Source organism: Prionailurus viverrinus, chromosome B4 (genome assembly GCF_022837055.1).
Source record: "Prionailurus viverrinus isolate Anna chromosome B4, UM_Priviv_1.0, whole genome shotgun sequence".
Classification (NCBI taxonomy): domain Eukaryota; kingdom Metazoa; phylum Chordata; class Mammalia; order Carnivora; family Felidae; genus Prionailurus; species Prionailurus viverrinus.
Window position 1 is genome coordinate 60,557,371 of NC_062567.1, and position 20,094 is coordinate 60,577,464.

Here is a 20,094-nt window from a genome sequence, read left to right on the forward strand (position 1 = left end):
TGATCTGGGAAATAGCGATGCAGGTAAATGTTTGTCAAAATTCACTGATCTGTTACCTAAATTTTGTATATTTTGTATATAAATTAAACCTCAATATAATCTGTCCCAAGATATGGATAAAAGAAAGAATATTGCATATTTGAAGACAAGCTTACATTTAAAAACGTGTAATTTAATTTAGTTATTTTGACTAGTTATTAGGTTGACTAGTGAAATACAGCATCACTGTTATTACAGATAAAAATGATACACTGTCAATGTTAAAAAAAAAAAAAAAAAAAGAACTAAAATAAAGAAAAACAAGGGGAGGGGGGGGCCTGGGTGGCTCAATTGGTTAAGCAGCTGACTTCGGCTCAGGTCATGATCTCAACAGTTCCTGGGTTCGAGCCCCGCATCGGGCTCTGTGCTGACAGCTCAGAGCCTGGAGCCTGTTTCAGATTCTGTGTCTCCCTCTCTCTGACCCTCCCCCATTCATGCTCTGTCTCTCTCTGTCTCAAAAATAAATAAACGTTAAAATAAATAAATAATAAATAAATAAATAAATAAATAAATAAATAAATAAATAAATAAATGTTTAAAAAAAAATTAAAAAAAAGAGACACCGTCTTTCATCTACCAAACTGGCAACCTTAGAATTTAACATGACATTCTCAGTCCCTACTTAATAAAGTATAATCCAGGACAATGTTTCTAGAGAGCATTTTGTAAGATCTGTCAAAGTCTTAAACACTTCTAGGAGTTTATCCAAAGAAAATAATAGTGTATGTACATAAAAATTTAACTACATACATCCTTATAGTTAAAACACCAACACCCTAAAGCCACCTAAATGTCCAGCAAATGAAGCATTCAACAAAAATGACAATATAAAAACATTCATAATAAAAAATATTTACAAGAGATTTTAAATGAAAAATGAATTTCAAAACAGTACCTACCTATGCCATTTTTATAAATAAAATGTGGCCATATATAGATCCAGAGGGAAAAAAAGGCCAGAAAAATAAACACCAAGTTTTAAAAATGGTTTCTCTCCTTCAAAATAAACTTAATTTTAAAAATTAAAAAAAAATGGTTCTTATCGTCTTTAGTAGGATTAAATATATTTTATTAATTTTGCTTATCTGAACTTTATAAAAATAAGTATTACTATTTTTATGAGAATAGTAATTGTTTTTACAAATAGCAGGCTAAGATAATCAATTGGCCCACCACAAATATCCCAAACCCAAGTTTTCCCAATTTTTTTGAAGAACAGAAACCCTTCCTTACAGGAGGAACTGTCCTGTCAATAATAGTTCGAAAGATCTCCATCCACGCTGTCATGGTCTGGTTAGTCACCAGTTGAAGAGGCAATGCATACTGAAAGCAAAAGAACGATGTCATCAAACAATAATTCTTCCCCTCCGAAAAAAGCCACAATTTCACCTATATTGGAAGGCTGAAATACATCCAATGGTTAACATTTGACCATGAAAATGGTAATTTCATATGGTTCAACGTAAATTTAACTTAGAAATAAGCATATATACATAAACTAAAATTTTGAAAATCTAGAAGTATACATGCCATGAATTGTTTCTCTGCAACCTTTTTAAATGAAAAAAAAAAAACTTTATTACAGTAAGGTCTCATTTATTCAGCATGAGACTCTAGATAAGTGATTTTTACCATTTGCCCCTTTGTGTATCAAGCTCTTCCTTTTAACCACTTTTCTCCCCAGCTTTACTGAGATATAATTGACATATACCATTGTGTAAGCTTAAGATACACAATGTGATTATCTGATGCACATATATATATTTTTTTAATTGATTACCAGAATAAGGTTAACACCTCCAACACCTCACACAATTACCTTTTTTGTGGTGAGAACTCATTTTACCCACTTAAATGAAAATCTTTACCTCATGACACACTTTGTTCAATTACTTTCCTCTACGCTGCAGCATAACACCATAGCTACTCTATAACCACACTGTGAGTTACAGGAGGCAAGGCACAGTGCCTCTGCATCCATGCATTTTCGAAACCTCTACACGTTAAGAACACGGTGACAGGTAAGAGGCAGTCTCTGTCCTCACAATGCTTACACTCTAGTTAGGGAAAACACACATATAAACAAGGAATTACAATATGGTATGATATATAATCCAGATAAAAAACAGTACAACATTGTTAAAGGCACACATGGAAGGATCGCCTCATCCAGGCTGGTGGGATCAGGGACATCTTTCTAGAAGTGATACACAAGCTGAGACCTGGAGAAAGAGCACAAACTGCCCAGGGCATAAAGGACAAGCGTGTTCCTGTATTCTTGTACAGCATTTCAGAGGCTGAAGGCATGACATTCTCATGAAGCTGAAAGAATTTCGGTATGGCTAGAGTGTAAAGTACAAAGGTAAGAATGGTAAAAGATAAGGTGGAGCCAGAAGGGTTTTATAAGCCATGTTAGGAAGTTCCCAGCTTAAGTGCAACGGGGAATGGTCTGGGCCTGAGATAGGGAGCAGAGGAGAAGCGGATTCAGCATTAGTGGGAGAGTGACGAGGAGTTCACTTCTGGACAAACTGAATTCTGAAGTATGTATGGAATATCCACATGCCCTGTACACAACGTTTAATAAATGCTACTTAGACAAAGTCAACTTAATTGTATCATACTCCTTAGAATAAATTTTTCTGCCTCTTCCCAAATTATCAGACATTAACTTTCTCCATACATTATCCTTGTATGGTACCTCTTAAAGCTGCCTGAATTTTTGCTTCCAGGATTCCCAGAGGGAGCATATTACTGTAGTAGCATAAAATAGATTACCAAAGTGATTAAAAATGTTGAGGGTTTGCGTTGGTTTTTTTAGGTTTGTAGCAGCAAATGTTGAGAGAAAACATTCTAGACTTTGCCCTCTTAGCAAATCAAACAGAGGTGGAGGCTTTAGGAAAATCATTTCATCAGCCTCTTACTTCCTGATTCCTACTATGCTTCTTTAGATGGGAAAGGGAAGTCCAGCCTCTGTATAAATGGCATGTTCCTCTATCTAACAGCAGGACATCTCACGGAATAAAAAATATTTCCCTCAGAGTAGAGTGCTTCTCCCAAGGAAAATTTCTGAACAGTGTTTTAATAAATAGCCAAAGGTACCATATATCTTCCTTCTCTATTAGTTTTAAAAAAGGCCAGGGGTGGGGGGGCAGAATATAGTTTCCAAGTATCCTAGTTTCTTCTCTCTTTTCAGATACACTTCCTCCTCCCTTCCATCTCCCCACAAAAGGCTAAGCTGGAAAAAAAAAAAAAAAACCCTACATCAGATCATTCTCTATTAAAAGTTTAAGAGATGCTGGAGTGCCTGGGTGGCTCAGTCAGTTAAGTGACTCAGGTCATGATCTCACAGCTCGTGAGTTCAAGCCCCATGTTGGGCTCTGTGCTGACAGTTCAGAGCCTGGAGCTTGCTTCAGATTCTGTGTCTCCCTCTCTCTCTCTGCCCCTCCCTCACTCATTCTGTCTCTCTCTCAAAAATAAATAAAAACATTTAAAAAAATTTTTTTAAGTTTAAAAGATTCATCTAAAAATATAAATTGTTATTAAAGTGAAATATTCTGAAATGCTACAAAAGTACTTAATTAAGTGGCATATGGAGCCAAGAACAAAACCAACTATCTTGGCTCTCTAGCTCAACAACACTACCCTCTTGCCATGACTAACTAAAAAGTCATGTCAGAGGAGTCTAGGTGGCTCAGTTGGTCAAGCATATGATTCTTGATTTTGGCTCAGGTCATGATCTCAGTCATGAGATCAAGCCCTGTGTCGGGCTCCATGCTGAGTGTGGAGCCTGCTTAGGATTCTCTCTCTCTCTCTCTCTCTCTCTCTCTCTCTCTCTCTCTCTGCCCCTTTTCCACCCCACGCTCACTCTCTCAAAATAAATTTAAAAAAAAAAAAAAAGGCATGCTAACAGAGATATGACTCATTCATCTTCAAACACTTTAGAGCCTGACAATTATTCTTCCTCCACCCAGATCTAAATAATTTATCTAAATCTTTCAAGGATTAAATTTAAAATATTTTTATATTTAAAACATTCCATCTCTGTCCCCTTCTAATTATGTTTTAGACTCTCATATTAATACTCTTTATAGCTTTCAGATAAGAAAAAGGAAGTAGTTTAAGTGAAGAAAAATGAGGTACTAAATCTTTTTTGTTAGCTTTAAATTGGGTCAAATTGCAAAGAAACTATCACCAGTATGATTTCCCAGTAAAAGAGGGACCCTCTTCTTTTCCTTCCTCTTCTCCCATGATCCTAATTTATCAGTACGCAGAATGCTGACAGATTAAGCAAGTAATTTAGGGGCAGTTAATTACCCTGGTTCTTCCTTACCCAGCACTTCAGACACTGGAGTGAAAGGTATAGTCAGTGACTCTGAGCTCTGACACTAAGGTAACCTTGGATGACTAAGTTAATTTCTGTGATCCTATTCTCTCATGAGGTTGTTTTTGTTTTTTGTTTTTTTAAGAAATACATGTGAGGGGCACCAGGGTGACTCCGTCAGTTAAGGGTCCAACTCTTGATTTCCGATCAGGTCATGATCCCAGTTTTGTGAGATCAAGACCTGCGTCAGGCTCCATGCTGACAGTGCAGAGCTTGCTTGGGATTCTCTCTCTCCTCTCTCTGTTCCCCTCATCCCAACCTCAATAAATAAAACATTTTTAAAAAATAAATAAATACATGTGAGAATAGATAATAATTTTTAATAACTGACACTTATTAAGCACTTTCCATATGTCATATTTACAAGACCCTATATTTTTCTTCTGCAGTAGAAACTTACCTGAACAAGTGCATAAAAGATTTTCAGAATCTGTTTCTGTAGTAAAACAGAATAATGTGAGGAATCAGGAAGGAGCTGCATGATTTGTTGCTGAATACGAGGCAGAAATATTTGCATTGCTGCTATAAGAGGCTCTCTTTCCTCTGCTTTCTTATATCTACATGAGCAAAGACAAAAAGACAAAAAAAATCATTTCCCCCCCTACAAAAGAGCTATAAATAATGAATAAAAAATATTTTTTAAACTAGATAAAGCTAACAAAACATTCCAAACACTGGCTAACATTTTGTTTGGACTGTTAGAATAAACTTGGAAGAAACTTTGAAAGAGCACATCCCTGTTTTAGGCAGTGAAACTAAAATCTTTCTAGAAAGATTTAAATTGATCTAAAAGCATTCTAGACTATTTAGCAAAGTTCCTAAATGAATTTTTCTACTAAATTTTCATCATACCACAACTCTTCCTATAAAATACAAGTTGATATGCCTTTTTAAATGGACAATCCTATTATAATGTGGGGAAAAAACATTTCTTCTTATAATACATTAAATTGAGAAGCTAAAATAGCTTGCAAACTTAGGTGTTCTTAGATCATTTCAATTGCTCCCAATTTAAAATATCTTCTAAAGACTCTACAGAGTCTGAACTAACTAGTTTTTAACTATAGGACTCTGCATACCTAAGAAGGAAGCAATCCTCTTAGAAACCAGAAAGCAATGCTATTAAATGTGACACTAGTCTCCTATCTCCCAAGCAACTTTTATCGAAAAGAAGGTTACTAGCAAAGAAACTTCAACATCTTGCATCCAAAAAGTTAAATGTTTGGTTTACTTAACAATGCACTCACCTGAACACAAATGTTAAAGTACCTCTATATGAGAGTTTCCAAGGAAAGCTGTTAATAAATGGGCCTCTGAAACTGACAAATCCAAGAAACACTGCATATCTTATTACTGCCTTAGAGATTAGCAATATACAATAGCAGATTAAAGGTTCTTTGAATAACTGTAGTAAATAAACATGTTTGTGCTTAACCTAACATTTCCCAAACTAACCTGATTCTGCAGAACACCCATAGAGCAGATCTCTCTATGCAATTTAATCCTTTCTAAGTAACACAAGACTGGTATCTTCAGCCAACAGAAATCAACTTACTCATATGTCTTCACCAGTTGATACAGACATAATAAACTGCCAAGCCAGCTTCCACTGCTCTGTGATTGCAAGTAATAGTCTATCTTGTCGACTACCGCTGGCCAGTGACCAGGGAAATCATATTTAATGATGGCACGGAGACACATTGTTAACTGGACTCTATAAGGTGAGGGAAAAAAGTCCAAAATCTAAGTAGTTATAAATATCAGGTTTCAAACACCTCTAATAATTTTCATAACAACACTCTAACTCTTATGTACCTATATTATATAGTTACATATCTGGGGTAGGGGGAAAAAAACAACAGTCCTATAAAGGAAAACCTCCTCAGTATCTTTACTTATGAAAACAAACAAAATAGGTAATTTCCTAAAATGAATGAAAACTTTCAAACAGGATTATCCTAAATACAGCTTTGGGGAAAAACAAGAAATTAAAAATAAAAATTCATTTAAATTTTTGCCAAAAAAAAAAAAAAAAAACCAGACAACAAATCCACCTCAGCTCTGCAAAATTTTCCAGCTTTTGGTTATTATATCCTAAGGGGAAAAAAAACAAAACAAATAAAGTATTGTATAATTTCAACTGGAAAAAGTCTAAACATAGTCAAAGTAGGTAAAACAGAGGCCGTCATAACCGTGGGAAGCATCTCTGTGAGCCAAAACCTTGAACCATCCATTATCAGTTAATAGCCAACACAGTATGCTGCTCCTATCAAAGCTTCCTGAGATAATAATTTCTTTACTTTAAGAATAAGAAACTATTAGCAGGCAATTCTTGAAGATGAAAGCTAAGAGTTATTTGCAAAGAAATGAAGAAAAAGGCAGTAAGAAAGTCATGAAACAGAATTCTCTTTAATTTTTTTTTAATGTTTTATTTATTTTTAAGAGAGAGAGACACAGAGTGTGAGTGAAGGAGAGGCAGAGAGAGGGAGACACAGAATCTGAAGCAATATCCAGGCTCTGAGCTGTCAACACAGAGCTTGATGCAGGGTTTGAACCCACGAACCGTGAGATCATGACCTGAGCCGAAGGTGGACGCTCAACCCACTGAGCTACCCACGTGCCCCGAGAGAATTCTCTTTAATAACACCACAAAGTTAAGTGATAAAAGATGTGACCTCATAACGTTTAAGTCGGTAATCATTTGTACAATGGGATCCCTACTGTATTGAGATTGAAAAAAAAAAATAAGGAAAACATTTTTCTTCTACAAACAATCAATAGGTCCTTATGTGGTCATTTGCAAATGGTTAGGAAAAAAAAACTGTGTGTTCAGTTGAATAGCCAATAACTAGGATTCTCTGAAATGAAACCCACAAAATAATACCTTTACTTTATGTTACAAAATCCATTTGAAAAATTTCCTTTGCAATACTCTTAAACTTTGAAAACAGTTCTTCAAAAGTGATTACAATTAAGCCTTAAGGACATAAAGCAACTGCCTCATAACAAAGATAAAAGTCTCCTCTTGCACCACCACCAGTTGTTCCTAAACAATAAATAGGTCATATTTGTGTGCAATAAAACTGAAACTTTTCATTTTTCTAAATTTCACCTTCAGGTGACCCTCCCCCGTCAACCCTTTCTTATTCCAACCACACCAAGAATGGCAGTGAGCAGCCATCCTTTCTTCCATTACTGTGTGGAAGGATCACACAATTCAGAGAGGAAATGTAAAGATCTGACAAGACACAAACACATGACAGTAGCACAGGGGAACCACTGCCAGACTGGCATTTGGGCACCCCACTGAGAATAATGGTGATTGTCTTTAATCAATATGCCTACTTTCTCCTCTTAACTAACAAAATAACTACACAAAGAGGAGTTCAATGTTTATTCTCCTTCCTTTTGTTCTCCTCCCACGTTTTTCCCCTACTACTGCTTATGACATAATGTACATGAGACACTCGGGGATAAAGCTATATCTCATCCCTAACATTCAACAGTTTCATTCCCCTACCTCAGGTTCACCTATTTCCCTCCTCCCTTTTCAACAGAAACTTAATTACAAGCTCACATTGAAAAAAAATCTATTTTTCCTTTTTTAAAATTGCAAAATTTTTATAACTCAAGAGCTCTGCTGTGCAATAGGGGAAGCCACGAGCTCTATGTTAACACTTTAACCAAAATTAGACGAAAAATTCAATTCCTCAGTTACAGTAGCCACATTTCAAGTACTCAATAGTCATGCCATGGCTATAGATTTCCATCATCACAAAAAGGTCTCTTGGACAGTGCTGCTCTATAGCATCCAATCTGAATTTTATTTTTTTTATGTTTGTTTGTTTATTTATTCTTTTGAGAGAGAGAGTGTACACACCACAGAGGGGCAGAGAGAGAGAGAGAGAGGGAGAGAGAGAATCCCAAGCAGGCTCCATGCCATCAACCTGGAGTCCAATGCAGGGCTCAATCCCACAAATTGCAAGGTCATGACCTGAACTGAGAAATCAAGAGCTGGACGTTCAACCCACTAAGCTACCCAGTTGCCCCTCTAACCTGAATTTTAAAAACCAGGGGCTCCTGGGTGGCTCAGTGGGTTGAGCATCTGACTCTTGATTTCAGCTCAGGTCATGATCTCATGGTTCATGAGTTTGAGCCCCACGTCGGGCTCTGCACTGACAGCATGGAGCCTGCTTGGGATTCTTCCTCTCTCCCCGCCCCACCCTTGCTCATGTTCTCTCTCAAATAAAAAAATTTTTTAAATAAATTTAAAAACAATAAAAAATAAAAACCAGAGCCAATCTTCTAGCTTATACCTACTCCATCCTGTCTTCTCCAAAGGAAAAGATACTTAGTTCATAAAAAATGAGTAAAAAGATAGGTAAAGTATAAAGAAAAGTGGTAGGTTAAAATTCCCAGAAGTCAATTTCCCTGTATCAGGGTGGGGGAAGTGGCAGAAACATAGTAAAACGTAAAGAAACCATAACTAAGAACACAGATTATTTAAATAGCAAGGATTTATATAATCTTAGTTAAGTATGATTTTTGCCTTAACTCTTTGTGGCTAATTATGGCAACTAAATCTTTTCCAAAATATTCTGAGGCAAATAATTACAAATGCAAAGACAAATAAGTAAAACAATATTTTTTGAGTGCCCACCTTCATTACTTTACCTCTTTAGAAATACGAACTTGAAGCTGATGATTATATCCAACCTCTCCCATCCAAGTATTTTGTGCCTGCTACTAATCATATATAGTATAATGTACCTCACTAAATCTGGAGACCGAATTATTCCTTCCACAATGTTATCACGTATTTGCTGGCGATCATTTTCATGAATGTTGAATGGAAATACCGCTTCTCCTGGTGGAGGTTCTCGGTCAGGCCAGTACTGTGTCACCATGTTCTTCAAGTAAATGGCAGCTAAGATAGAGGAAAACAATGCTAATCTAGCAGTATTGAAAAGATGGCTTTAATTCAGCTTTACAGAGCATGCAAGGCTAAGCCTTCACTGCTAAACATGATACTCAGCAAAAATGGAAAATCTTACAATTATAAATAGCAAACTGGGGAAGGGAAAATGTGTAAGAAATGTAAGTTTCTCTTTAACTCGTAAAGCAAATTTAAGCAGAAAACATTTCATTAAATCAAGCTTCCGAGTTTATATGACAGAAAAATGATCGAGGAATCAAGTATGCATCCTTAGACTAAATACCAGGTAGTCTAAATGAAACTATCTTAATGTACTTTAATATCATAAAAATCATACAGTTCATAATGCCTAATGCTGAGTTTACAACAGGTGAAATTCTACTGTCCTTCAGGTAGACTGCTTCTCCTGTTTATTTTCTTTCACTGGCTACTATCCTCCACATACTACCATATTTGAAATATTGCTAATTTTTGTCTAACCCTTCTAAAATAATTACCACTTATAAATACAATAATAGGGAAAAGGACATCAGCCTTCAAATATTTTTGTAAAACCTCAGGAAATTTCTCAGCTGTTTATTTCTATCAAAATACATAATTAATCATTTTGTTCCTATTCTTTCCAGCCATCTTCAATAGTTAGCAAAACGCTTCTGAAAGAAACAAGCTGACATACTACAACAGGGTTTTGATAGGGAAAGTGAAGCTCTCTAATTACCCCAGCTGAATACTGAATGTAAATACTCACTTATAATATCATATGCTTATATATACATAATATATAATAAAGAAATGCGAACTACAAAGACGTGTAACTTTCTTCCCTTCAATTTCTCCTCTCCCTTTTTGCCCCACCATACCCTCCCTTCATCCCAGTTTTAACATAAAACTAAATTGGTTCACAGAAGCATTATAACACAAAGAATAAACCAACATGTTCTACACTGCCTATAATACAATTGAAATTTAACGAAGCCATGAACTTGACATACTATAAGCTCTTCTTTCATTAGTTTTGATTCAACAAAGGTCTGAAAAAGACAATTCCACTTAGGATTTGCATTTTTTTTTTTTTGATAAAAACAAAAATTATTTGAGAAAGAGAGACAGAAAGGGGAGGGGTATGCCTTGAGTTTTTGTCTTAACTTGTTTTTAATTAGGTTACACAAGCTCTGGACTAAGCACCATCTTTTATCCCAGTCATTTATTATATTATTAGCCATAAAAATTTATAGACTGTTGAAAAACTGAATAAGTGATCTAAGAATATGGTCCAACCTGTCAGTAGTTCAGAATGATTTTATTAGACTAATCTTTGCAAAAAGAAAATCAGCTATATATTTTTAAACATTTATTTATTTATTTTGAGAGAGAGACAAGGAGAGAATGCAAGCAGGGGGAGGGGTGCAGACAGACAGAGAGAAAATCCCCAGCAGGCTCTGCACTGTCAGCATGGAGCCCTACATGGGGCTCAAACCCATGAACCATGAGACCATGACCTGAGCCAAAATCAAGAGTCGGACACTTAGCCACCCAGGCACCCCAAAAATCAGCTATATTATACACAAGACCAAATTTTAATCTCTACAGAACTAGCCTTGAAAATAGCACCTTTCAGACAGCAAAGATACAGACATAGTAAAATAGTGGACTTACCTATAATTTAGTCTTTAGTGCTATTAATTTTACCACAAAAAAATATTTTTATTATAGGGCTCCATACAAGATGGCCTACATAAAAGGCACACCAATTTATGTATGTTAAAATAAATCTTGGGGCGCCTGGGTGGCTCAGTGGGTTGACTGTCCAACCCTCGATTTTGGCTCAGGTCATGATCCCAGGCTCATGTGACTGAGCCCCTTCTCAGGGCACCACACTGAGCATGGAGCCTGCTTAAGCTTCTCTCTCTCTCTCTCTCTCTCTCTCTCTCTCTCTCTCTCTGCCCTTCCCCACACCCTCTCTCTCCCTCAAATAAAAATTTTTTAAAATCGTAACATAAATCTTCAATTAGTTAAAACAAAATTGAACTTAATGTAATAATTTAAAAAAGAGAATATTAATTTCTCTTATGGATAATCATGGATTGCTAAGAATGATGAAGGAAAAGTACCACAGATAATTCAAACTATCAATAACCTAAAAACCTCCCTTTAATTAAAGTTATCTAACCATCTGCCAGACCTAAGAAACAAAATCAAAACAAATATCATCTTAATCCAGTCATAAAGAAATTATTAAACTTTATTTTTCTGCAAAATCTCCTTACCATTCCAAGCATCTTAAGTTTGAAATTAACTTTCTAAAGCATACACACAGTTCCCTTCTCAAGCATAATGAATCACCACTTACGCCCTATGCTCTGGACCCAGACCCACAACTACACAGGTCAGTCAGTCCCAGAATGTCAAAGGGGAAAGGATGCCACTGTGAACTCATGGAAGCAAAATGCTGTGCTTTTTGAGTTGATGTTTCTAAGCTTTTCTATTTTCATTGTAATTTAGTAGCCGCCCCCCCTCAGTTGAATCTGTTAATGGCTAGGAAATCAAATAAAGTGTGTAAATTATATCCAAAACAAAATCAAATAGATTCTAAGAACCAAGGAACTTCATACAAACAAGACCCATGAATTTTAATGGAAGAGTTTCTTGTAATGCTTCTGGACTGATCGCAGGCATATTCCTGGTTTTTTCTAGGTTCTGTATTTTAGAACATTAAGGTTAAACTTAAAGAATCACCTGTGAATTGCTTAGCTATAAGCTGAATTTTTATATCCTCTCCCTATCCATCTTTTAGAAATACATACAAAAAGCCAGGAGAACAAAAAGCAAGGAACTGACAGAAAACAGAAACCATGCTATTCTTTAAATGACAGTCCCCGCACCAGACACTAACAATGCTTCTTTGGGTCTAATGTAACACCCACTCCTCAACTACCACTTTTTTTTTTAATCTTTTTTTTAAAGATTTTATTTTTAATCTTATTAATAAAGATTATTAATAAAGATTAATCTATTTATTTTAATTTTCACACCAAACATGGGGCTTGAATTCAGAACCCCAAGATGAAGGGTCACAAATTTTAAATCCAAACTACTTTTCTGCTGACAGTAACTCCAAAATGTACTAAAGAAAAGACATTTCTTAACCTCAGTTTACATATATTAGAGGGTCTCCTCACAGGCAAGGAGTAAAAAACTGGAAGCAAAGTCACTTGAGAGATTCTTAATCATAACTGTACTAAATTTAAAATGGGTTCCTTTCTCTGCATATTACATGATAATATTAATAATGCTATTATGCCTCTCAATACCTCAAAAGGAAACAAGAGAACATCCAAATTTATTTTATTTTGCTTACCAATATCAAAATGTTACATTTTTTTTTCCTATTTCTTCACAGTAAGGTAATATAAGGGACATTCACTAATGAGCTTGATTGATGGTAGTAAGAATATTTTAGTATTGCCCACAAACCAAAAAATCAAGAACTGAATATTCTGCAGAACTATGTCTTTCCAGTTAACACTAGCATAATTTTTTACAGTGTTATGCAGGCTTATTTTTTTTTTTTTTTTCAAAGCAAAGATCACATCATTCTTTTTCAAATGTCATGATAACACAAGTTACTTGTCTGGGTGTCACCATAAGGTTCTTAGAGAATCCTTGTATTTTAATCACAGATTAAATAGGACAGAAAATTTATAAGTGGCATTCAAATTTAGGACAGTTATAATGTAGAATTTTACACTGTGTATTTCAGATTCTATGATAAAATGGATGCTCTAGGATAGAAAATTACCTAATAAATTAAAAAATGAACCACCAAGATAAACTCTGTCCTGTGACTAACAGATTTGAAATCTACATAAATTATGAAGAAAAATTGCCTACAAATGCCATTTACATTTTATATCAAAACTTAATTACCTAAGTTATTAAGATTCAAAGTTGCATAGAGGATATGAGGAATCTAGCATTTAATGCAGTACTGATACAAAAAGTAAGCAAAAGCAACTTGGTGAGAAGATTCAAAATTCTAAATGTTGAGGAGCCTGGGTGGCTCAGTCAGTTGAACATCTGACTCTTGATTTCAGCTCAGGTCATGATCTCACGGTTCGTGAGTTCGAGCACAGCATTGGGCTTGCTGCTGTCAGCCCAGGGCCTGGAGCCTGCTTCAGATTCTGTGTCTCCCTCTCCCTCTGCCCCTCCTCTCCTCATGTTCTGTCTCTCTCTCTCTCAAAAAATAAAATAAACATTAAAAAAAAAAAAAAAGATTTAAACTGAAGTACTCCCCGGCTCACACTCTCTCTCAAATATGAATAAACATAAAAATATATATATATCAAATTGTTTAAATTAACTATAGTAGTGGGGTGCCTGGGTGGCTCAGTCAGTTAAGCATCCGACTTCAGTTCAGGTCATAATCTTACAGTTCCTGGGTTCCAGTCCCGCGTCAGGCTCTGTGCTGACAGCTCAGAGCCTGCAGCCTGCTTCCAATTCTGTGTCTCCCTCTCTCTCTGCCCCTCCCTTACTCACACTCTGTCTCTCTCAAAAATAAATAAACATTTAAAAAAAAATTTTTTTTTTTTAAAAACCAACAGTTAGTTGATCATAGGTATCAATGGGGGTGGAATTAAGGGCAATCCAATGAGTTTTTGTAATGTTTATACGTCATGTAAAGAAGACATATTAAATTAACAAAATGCTTTAAGAGCTTTAAAAATAGTATTTCTACAAAGCTTCACAGGAACTTCACAATGGCCAATAAATACTTATTTAGGTTATTAAAATAGGTTCCATTTAGCAAAATTTTATTTCGGAACAGCCCTATTTTATGAAACAAAGATTAAACAACTGAGAGTTATGGTTTCAAAAAATCTACACAGAAGTCTTATAAACCTTATTAAAGTAACAAATAATTGTAATGTGTATGTTTCTCTATAGGTTTTCCTTTTTTAATGTTTATTTATTTTTTGAGAGAAAGAGAGACAGAGCACAAGCAGGGGAGGGGCAGAGAGAGAGGGAGACACAGAATCTGAAGCAGGCTCCAGGCTCTGAGCTGTCAGCACAGAGCCCGATGTGGGGCTCAAACCCACCAACGGATCATGACGTGAGCTGAAGTCAAACACTTAATGAACTGAGCCACCCAGGCTCCCCTCTACAGGAAATAATACCTATTGCTGTTAAATATTTTCCCAAAGCTAATGATTCCTTACCTTTTTCTTTGTTATGTTCAAGGAAAATTAAATACTTTCATCAGCATATGGAGTATAAACTCATCGCTATAAAACTGTTAATCTGTACTTCTACCTGAACATATGCAAAAATTAATGTTCACCTAATATTAACAATGGCCATTTCTGAGCAATGAAAATACTGGGCAATTTTTTTTACTTTCCTCTTTGTATTTTTCTGTATTGCCCAAATTATTTACAATGAGCATATAACAATAACATAATAAAAAAAGTCTTTTCAGATTTTTAGCATTTGTCATTTTACTCCTTTTATCTTGAAATTACTATCTTTTCAGGACTCATGACACTCCAAGGCTTTCACCAGTTTTTACTTTCTGGGCTTTAATGACCAGCTCATTAAAAAGGCAAAAAGAGGAATACACAGCATCATGGAACTACCATAAGGTCCCAGAAACTTCAAATTAAGTTTCATGTTTAGAACAAAAGTCCTGCTCCCCAAACATGTGTTTAGGATCATCTGTGCATATATTATCTCCAGGATCTGACTTATGAATGGAGCTCAAACCCACATACATAAATTCATAGTCTTAAACTGTGGGACCAAAGAGTGGGCCACCAGGAATTAAAAAAAAAAAAAAAAAAAAAAAAATTATGGAGATTAACCTATTAAAATTGTGAAAGCCAAGGGAAAAAACGGCAAAGTTACTAAGGAATCCACAGGTAGAAAGGAAAGAAGAGGAAGAGGCAGGGGAGATGTAAGAGCTCAGTATCTACCTCTAAGTTTCCAGGGAAAAAGAAAGTGAGTTTCTAAGCCATTAGAAATGCTTTATGTGTGGGGCACCTGGGTGGCTCAGTTGGTTGAGCGTCAGACTTTGGCTCAGGTCATGTTCTCGAGGTTTGTGAGTTTGGGCCCCACATCTGGCTCTGTGCTGACAGCTCAGAGCCTGGAGCTTGCTTCCGATTCTATGCCTCCCTCTCTCTCTCTGCCCCTCCCCCACACATACTCTGTCTCTCTCTGCCTCTCAAAAATAAAGAAAATTAAAAAAAAATTTTTTAATAAAAAAAAAAAGAAATGCTTTGTGTGTACTTCCATTTTTTAAAGAAATCACAGATACTTAGAATTAAAATAAAACTCTAGTTGTACTTTTACCTATAAATAATTTTATAAAAGATAAAAAACCTACTCACCTGCCTGGCGTACTGGGAATTCCACATGGTCAGAGACTATAATCCGAAGTAAACTGGGGGCAAAATTGATAATCTTGTAGGACTGAAATTACAAAGAAATATTTATAAAATAGGGCAATACAAACAAATAACTGTTAACACTGTAACTGAATACATTACTATGCAAATAAAAGGAAAACTTTTAAAGTGAGAGAAATTCTCCAAGGCAAAATTAAGATTACCAAAATACTTCAAATCAAAATTGTAACAAATTGATGAATAAAGGAGTAAGAACATTTTTACAGTTTTTTTAACATACATTGTCAAAAATGCTCTCTAGAAACTATGTAGCAATTTACAGTTTTTTTTTTAACATACATTGTCAAAATGCTCTCTAGAAACTATGTAGCAATTTACACTCCCTAAAGTAGAATACCCCCATCTATCCAATACAAGGATTAGCATTATCATTCTTTCAAAACTTTAAAACCTTACTCTCATATCATTTCTGCTAGGTTGAAATTTTATCAACAAATGGTTGGCTATTTGTTTTCTTCTACAAATTCAGTATTCCCTTTATTCTTTTTTAAATAAAATATTTGTTTTATTCTTTAAAAATCCTAAGAGCTATTTGTGAATTTAAAATCTTAACCTTTTATTGCACCTATACATTCCAAGTGTTTCTTCCCAGCTTATTTGTGCTTCAATTTTGCTTGTATTATTTTTGACAAACAGAAACGTGGAAAACATGGGTTACAGAAAACAGGAGATCCAACGCAGGAAAACAGACAAGATAATGTTAATTATGGAGAGGAGAAGGTTATGGAGATTATGGAAGTTATGGAGAGGAACCAGTCCAGATTGGAACAATGTGCCTCACAAGACAGTGTTGAGAGGTATCATCACCATCTGCCCTCTGCTGGTGGAGCATCTTTTAAACTTGACACCCAGGGGCACCTGGGTGGCTCAATTGGTTAAGCATCTGACTTGGGCTCAGGTCATGATCTCATGGTTCATGAGTTCAAGCTCTACATCAGGCTCTGAGCTGTCAGCACAGCACAGGAGCCTGCTTGGATTCTCTCTCTCTCTCTCTCTCTCTCTCTCTCTCTCTCTCTCTCTCTGCCCCTCTCCTGCTCACACTCTGTCTCTCTCAAAAACAAATAAACATTAAAAAAAAGTTTTTTAATAAAAAAAATAAAATAGACTTGATGCCCAAGTGAGCCTATACTGAATGCCTGCTGCCTAGGTCCTGCTGCCTAGGTCACTTCCCACACACATGTTCTACTTTGAACTACTCCTGAGTTTGGCCATGGTGACTTTAGAAGTTAAAAAATACAGGGGCACCTGGGTAGCTCAGTTGGGTAAGCGTCCAACTTCATCTCAGGTCATGACCTCACAGTTCATGAATGTGAGCCCCACATAGGGCTCTGTGCTGACAGCTCAGAGCCTGGAGCCTGCTTCAGATTCTGTGTCTCCCTCTCTCCCTGCCCCTCCCCTGCTTGCTCTCTCTCTCAAAAATAAATAAGCATTAAAAAAAATTTTTTTTAAAAGTTAAAAAGCACAGAGCAGCCTATTCCTTCTGACCATATTCTCTCCAGATGTCTACTACCTGGACCATGTTACCACCGTGCCACATTCCCAGAGCTTACAATTGGCCTTGCCCACAGACATTCCCAGAAAGGACTCAAATTCTCAGTGAGGCTAAAGCTGACAATGATGCAGAGAATCTGTTCAGTTTACCTTCTCCCAGGAGCCTGGATCTATGGTGGCATCCCTTTCAATATACCGTTAGGTTTATGTATGCCACTCAACTTATTAATTTATCACCTTTCTTATTCATTTATTCATAATAGCATTTATTAAGATAAGGATTTCACTAAAAAATCTGGAGAAAACCTGCATCTTTAAAATATAAATCCTTTCCATCCAAGAACATTATGCTTTCCAAATCTTTCTATAAAATTTTGAATTATCTTATAATTGTTCTCCTTTTTATCCTGTATAAATCTCAGAATCTTCAATCTGTTGTATATAAAGTAAATTCTCTTTCATTTACCACTGAAACCACCATTTTAAAGTAGTTTTTAAGAAAATAGATTTCTTTTAACAGCAGTTTACAGGAGTCAAAATTAATACAGATTTAACCCAATCTAACCTATGTTTACATTCTTATTAAACAACTCATGTTTATGATAATGAAAGATCCTTTAGTGAATCAAGATTTAAACTCTACTTGGGACACCTGGGTGGCTCAGTCGGTTAAGTGTCTGACTTCAGCTCAGGTCATGATCTCACGGTTTGTGGGTTTGAGCCTGGCATCATGCTCTGTTGCTAACAGCTCAGCCTAGAGCCTGTTTCAGATTCTGTGTCTCCCTCTCTCTCTACCCCTCCCCCACTCACACTCTGTCTCCCTCTTTCAAAAATAAAAATTAAAAAAAAAAAAACAACTCTACAGTTTTACATGCCTGGGTGGCTTGGTTGTGTAAGTGGCCAACTCTTAATTTCAGCTCAGGTCATGATCTCACAGTTCAAGAGAGCGAGCTCCACACTGGGCTCTGCACAGACGACGTGGCGCCTGCTTGAGATTCTCTCTCTCACCCTCTCTCTCTGCCCCTACCCTACTTGTACACTCATCTCTATCTCTCTCTCTCAAAATGAATAAAAACAAAACAAAAAAACAAACATCTATAGTTCTAATCCATACAGTTATATACTTAAGATACAAAGTACAAAATCTTTACACTTGATTAATGGTATCTATTTAAGAAGACTTATTGTGGAGATTGCTTTTATTTCAACACTATTGCCTTTATACACATTTTGGAACTCCTCTTTTTGCAAATGCTTGCCATTTCAATGAATTTGTACAACTTTTTCTCTTCTCCTTTCGGCCCTGATTCAGCCTATGTTAATCTGGCCAGCTAAAACATTCAAGGGTAAATTCAGATAGAGTCTCATACTACTTTCCTCACAAATATTTCTCCCATTTCTTTTTCCACCTTGGGCTTCAAGAAGTTTCTAAGAAAAAAAAAATTTTCTTCATATTTACTCTGTATCTGTGAAGCTTTCTGAAAACAAAAGTTTGCTTACTGGGGCACCTGGGTAGTGCAGTCAGTTAAGCCTGATCTCAGGTCAGGTCATGATCTCATCGTTCATGAGTTCAAGTCCTGCATCCTGCTCTCTGCTGTCAGCACAGAGCCTGCTTCAGGTCCTCTATCTCCCTCCCACCCCCGCCCCTCCCCTGTTCATGCTCTCTCTCTCAAAAATAAGCATTTAAAAAAGTAAATAAACAGATAGATAGATAGATAGATAGATAAATAAATAAATGAGTTTGCTTACTTACCTAAATTCTGCATCTGATGAGAACTCATTTAAAGCAACGATCTGATGTTTCCCATTCTCTGCCTCACTGTTCCCACTACATTAACTTTTCTAGTCCTCCAACATCCAAGTTGAAGTCCTTTACTGGACTTGCTCTTCACTCTGTTGCCTTCCCTGTCCTTCAGTTGCTTCACTCCTTCACAACATCTAGGTCTCTACTCAGGAGAATGACCACCCTATTTGTACACCCCAACACTGTCTCTCCAGGACTTTATTATCTATAGCACTAATGACCTGAAATTATATTATTTACTTGTCTGTAAACCCCACTAGAATGCAACCTCCGTGAAAGCAGAGCCTTGTATTAGTGCCTGCATTATAACTCAATAAATATGTTATTCATATAAGCAATCTCTCTTAAAGGGCAACAGAAATGATATAGATAGATGCACGGAAAAGCGGGGATTCCAAAGCTTGGCAATGAAAGTAATTATCTTTATTTCCCTATTAAGGCCATGTGGAGAATGCTTTTTTAGAAAAAGATACTTTTCTATATGAGTTACTGGAGCAAGATATCTACCCATTTCTACTTTCCTTTGCTGCTGCTAAAGGGACTTCTGGGTCTAGAGACAAGGAGGAATATATTCAGGATGCATTCTTAATATCATGAGAGAAAATGAAAATCCGTTTTCCCATATATACAACATCATACACGGCAATCAAGAAACCAGTCACTGGTAACAGATATATGTTGGCTACAGAAAAATATAGCTTCAAACAAGAATTTACCCTTCAGAACACAGGCTGTTGTTTTGAAACTGCCTACTCTTCTACCTAACAATTGACAAATCATCAATACACTGCTCCCATTTCCTCAGCCTATTTGCTGAGGGGGGACCTAGACTAAAATAAATGAACTGGACCCGAATCACTTATGGTAGATGACCCACCCATTTATCCAACAAAGCAAGATGTTACAGTGGCGATAAAGAATAAGCATACAAAACCCAACATTATAACCATATTTTACTATAAGGTTATGCAACATTATCCTT

The 20,094-nt window shown here is 36.1% G+C and overlaps 1 protein-coding gene across 2 annotated transcripts in view; it reads right to left on the minus strand.

Moving 5' to 3' along the window:
* IPO8 (importin 8) overlaps nucleotides 1-20,094 on the minus strand; it is an 86,194-nt gene that overhangs the window by 64,127 nt on the left and 1,973 nt on the right. Inside the window, exons 1-6 of one of the 2 annotated variants that reach the window (XM_047867451.1) lie at nucleotides 19,062-19,476; nucleotides 15,740-15,821; nucleotides 9,191-9,347; nucleotides 5,976-6,134; nucleotides 4,821-4,977; nucleotides 1,273-1,362 (exon numbers count right to left, since the gene is read on the minus strand). In XM_047867451.1, coding sequence (XP_047723407.1) covers nucleotides 1,273-1,362; nucleotides 4,821-4,977; nucleotides 5,976-6,134; nucleotides 9,191-9,327 — 543 coding nt within the window. In that variant the 5' untranslated portion in view covers nucleotides 9,328-9,347; nucleotides 15,740-15,821; nucleotides 19,062-19,476. Of the gene's footprint in view, nucleotides 1-1,272; nucleotides 1,363-4,820; nucleotides 4,978-5,975; nucleotides 6,135-9,190; nucleotides 9,348-15,739; nucleotides 15,822-19,061; nucleotides 19,477-20,094 lie in introns of those variants that run through there. The other variant, XM_047867450.1, reaches the window with a different exon arrangement.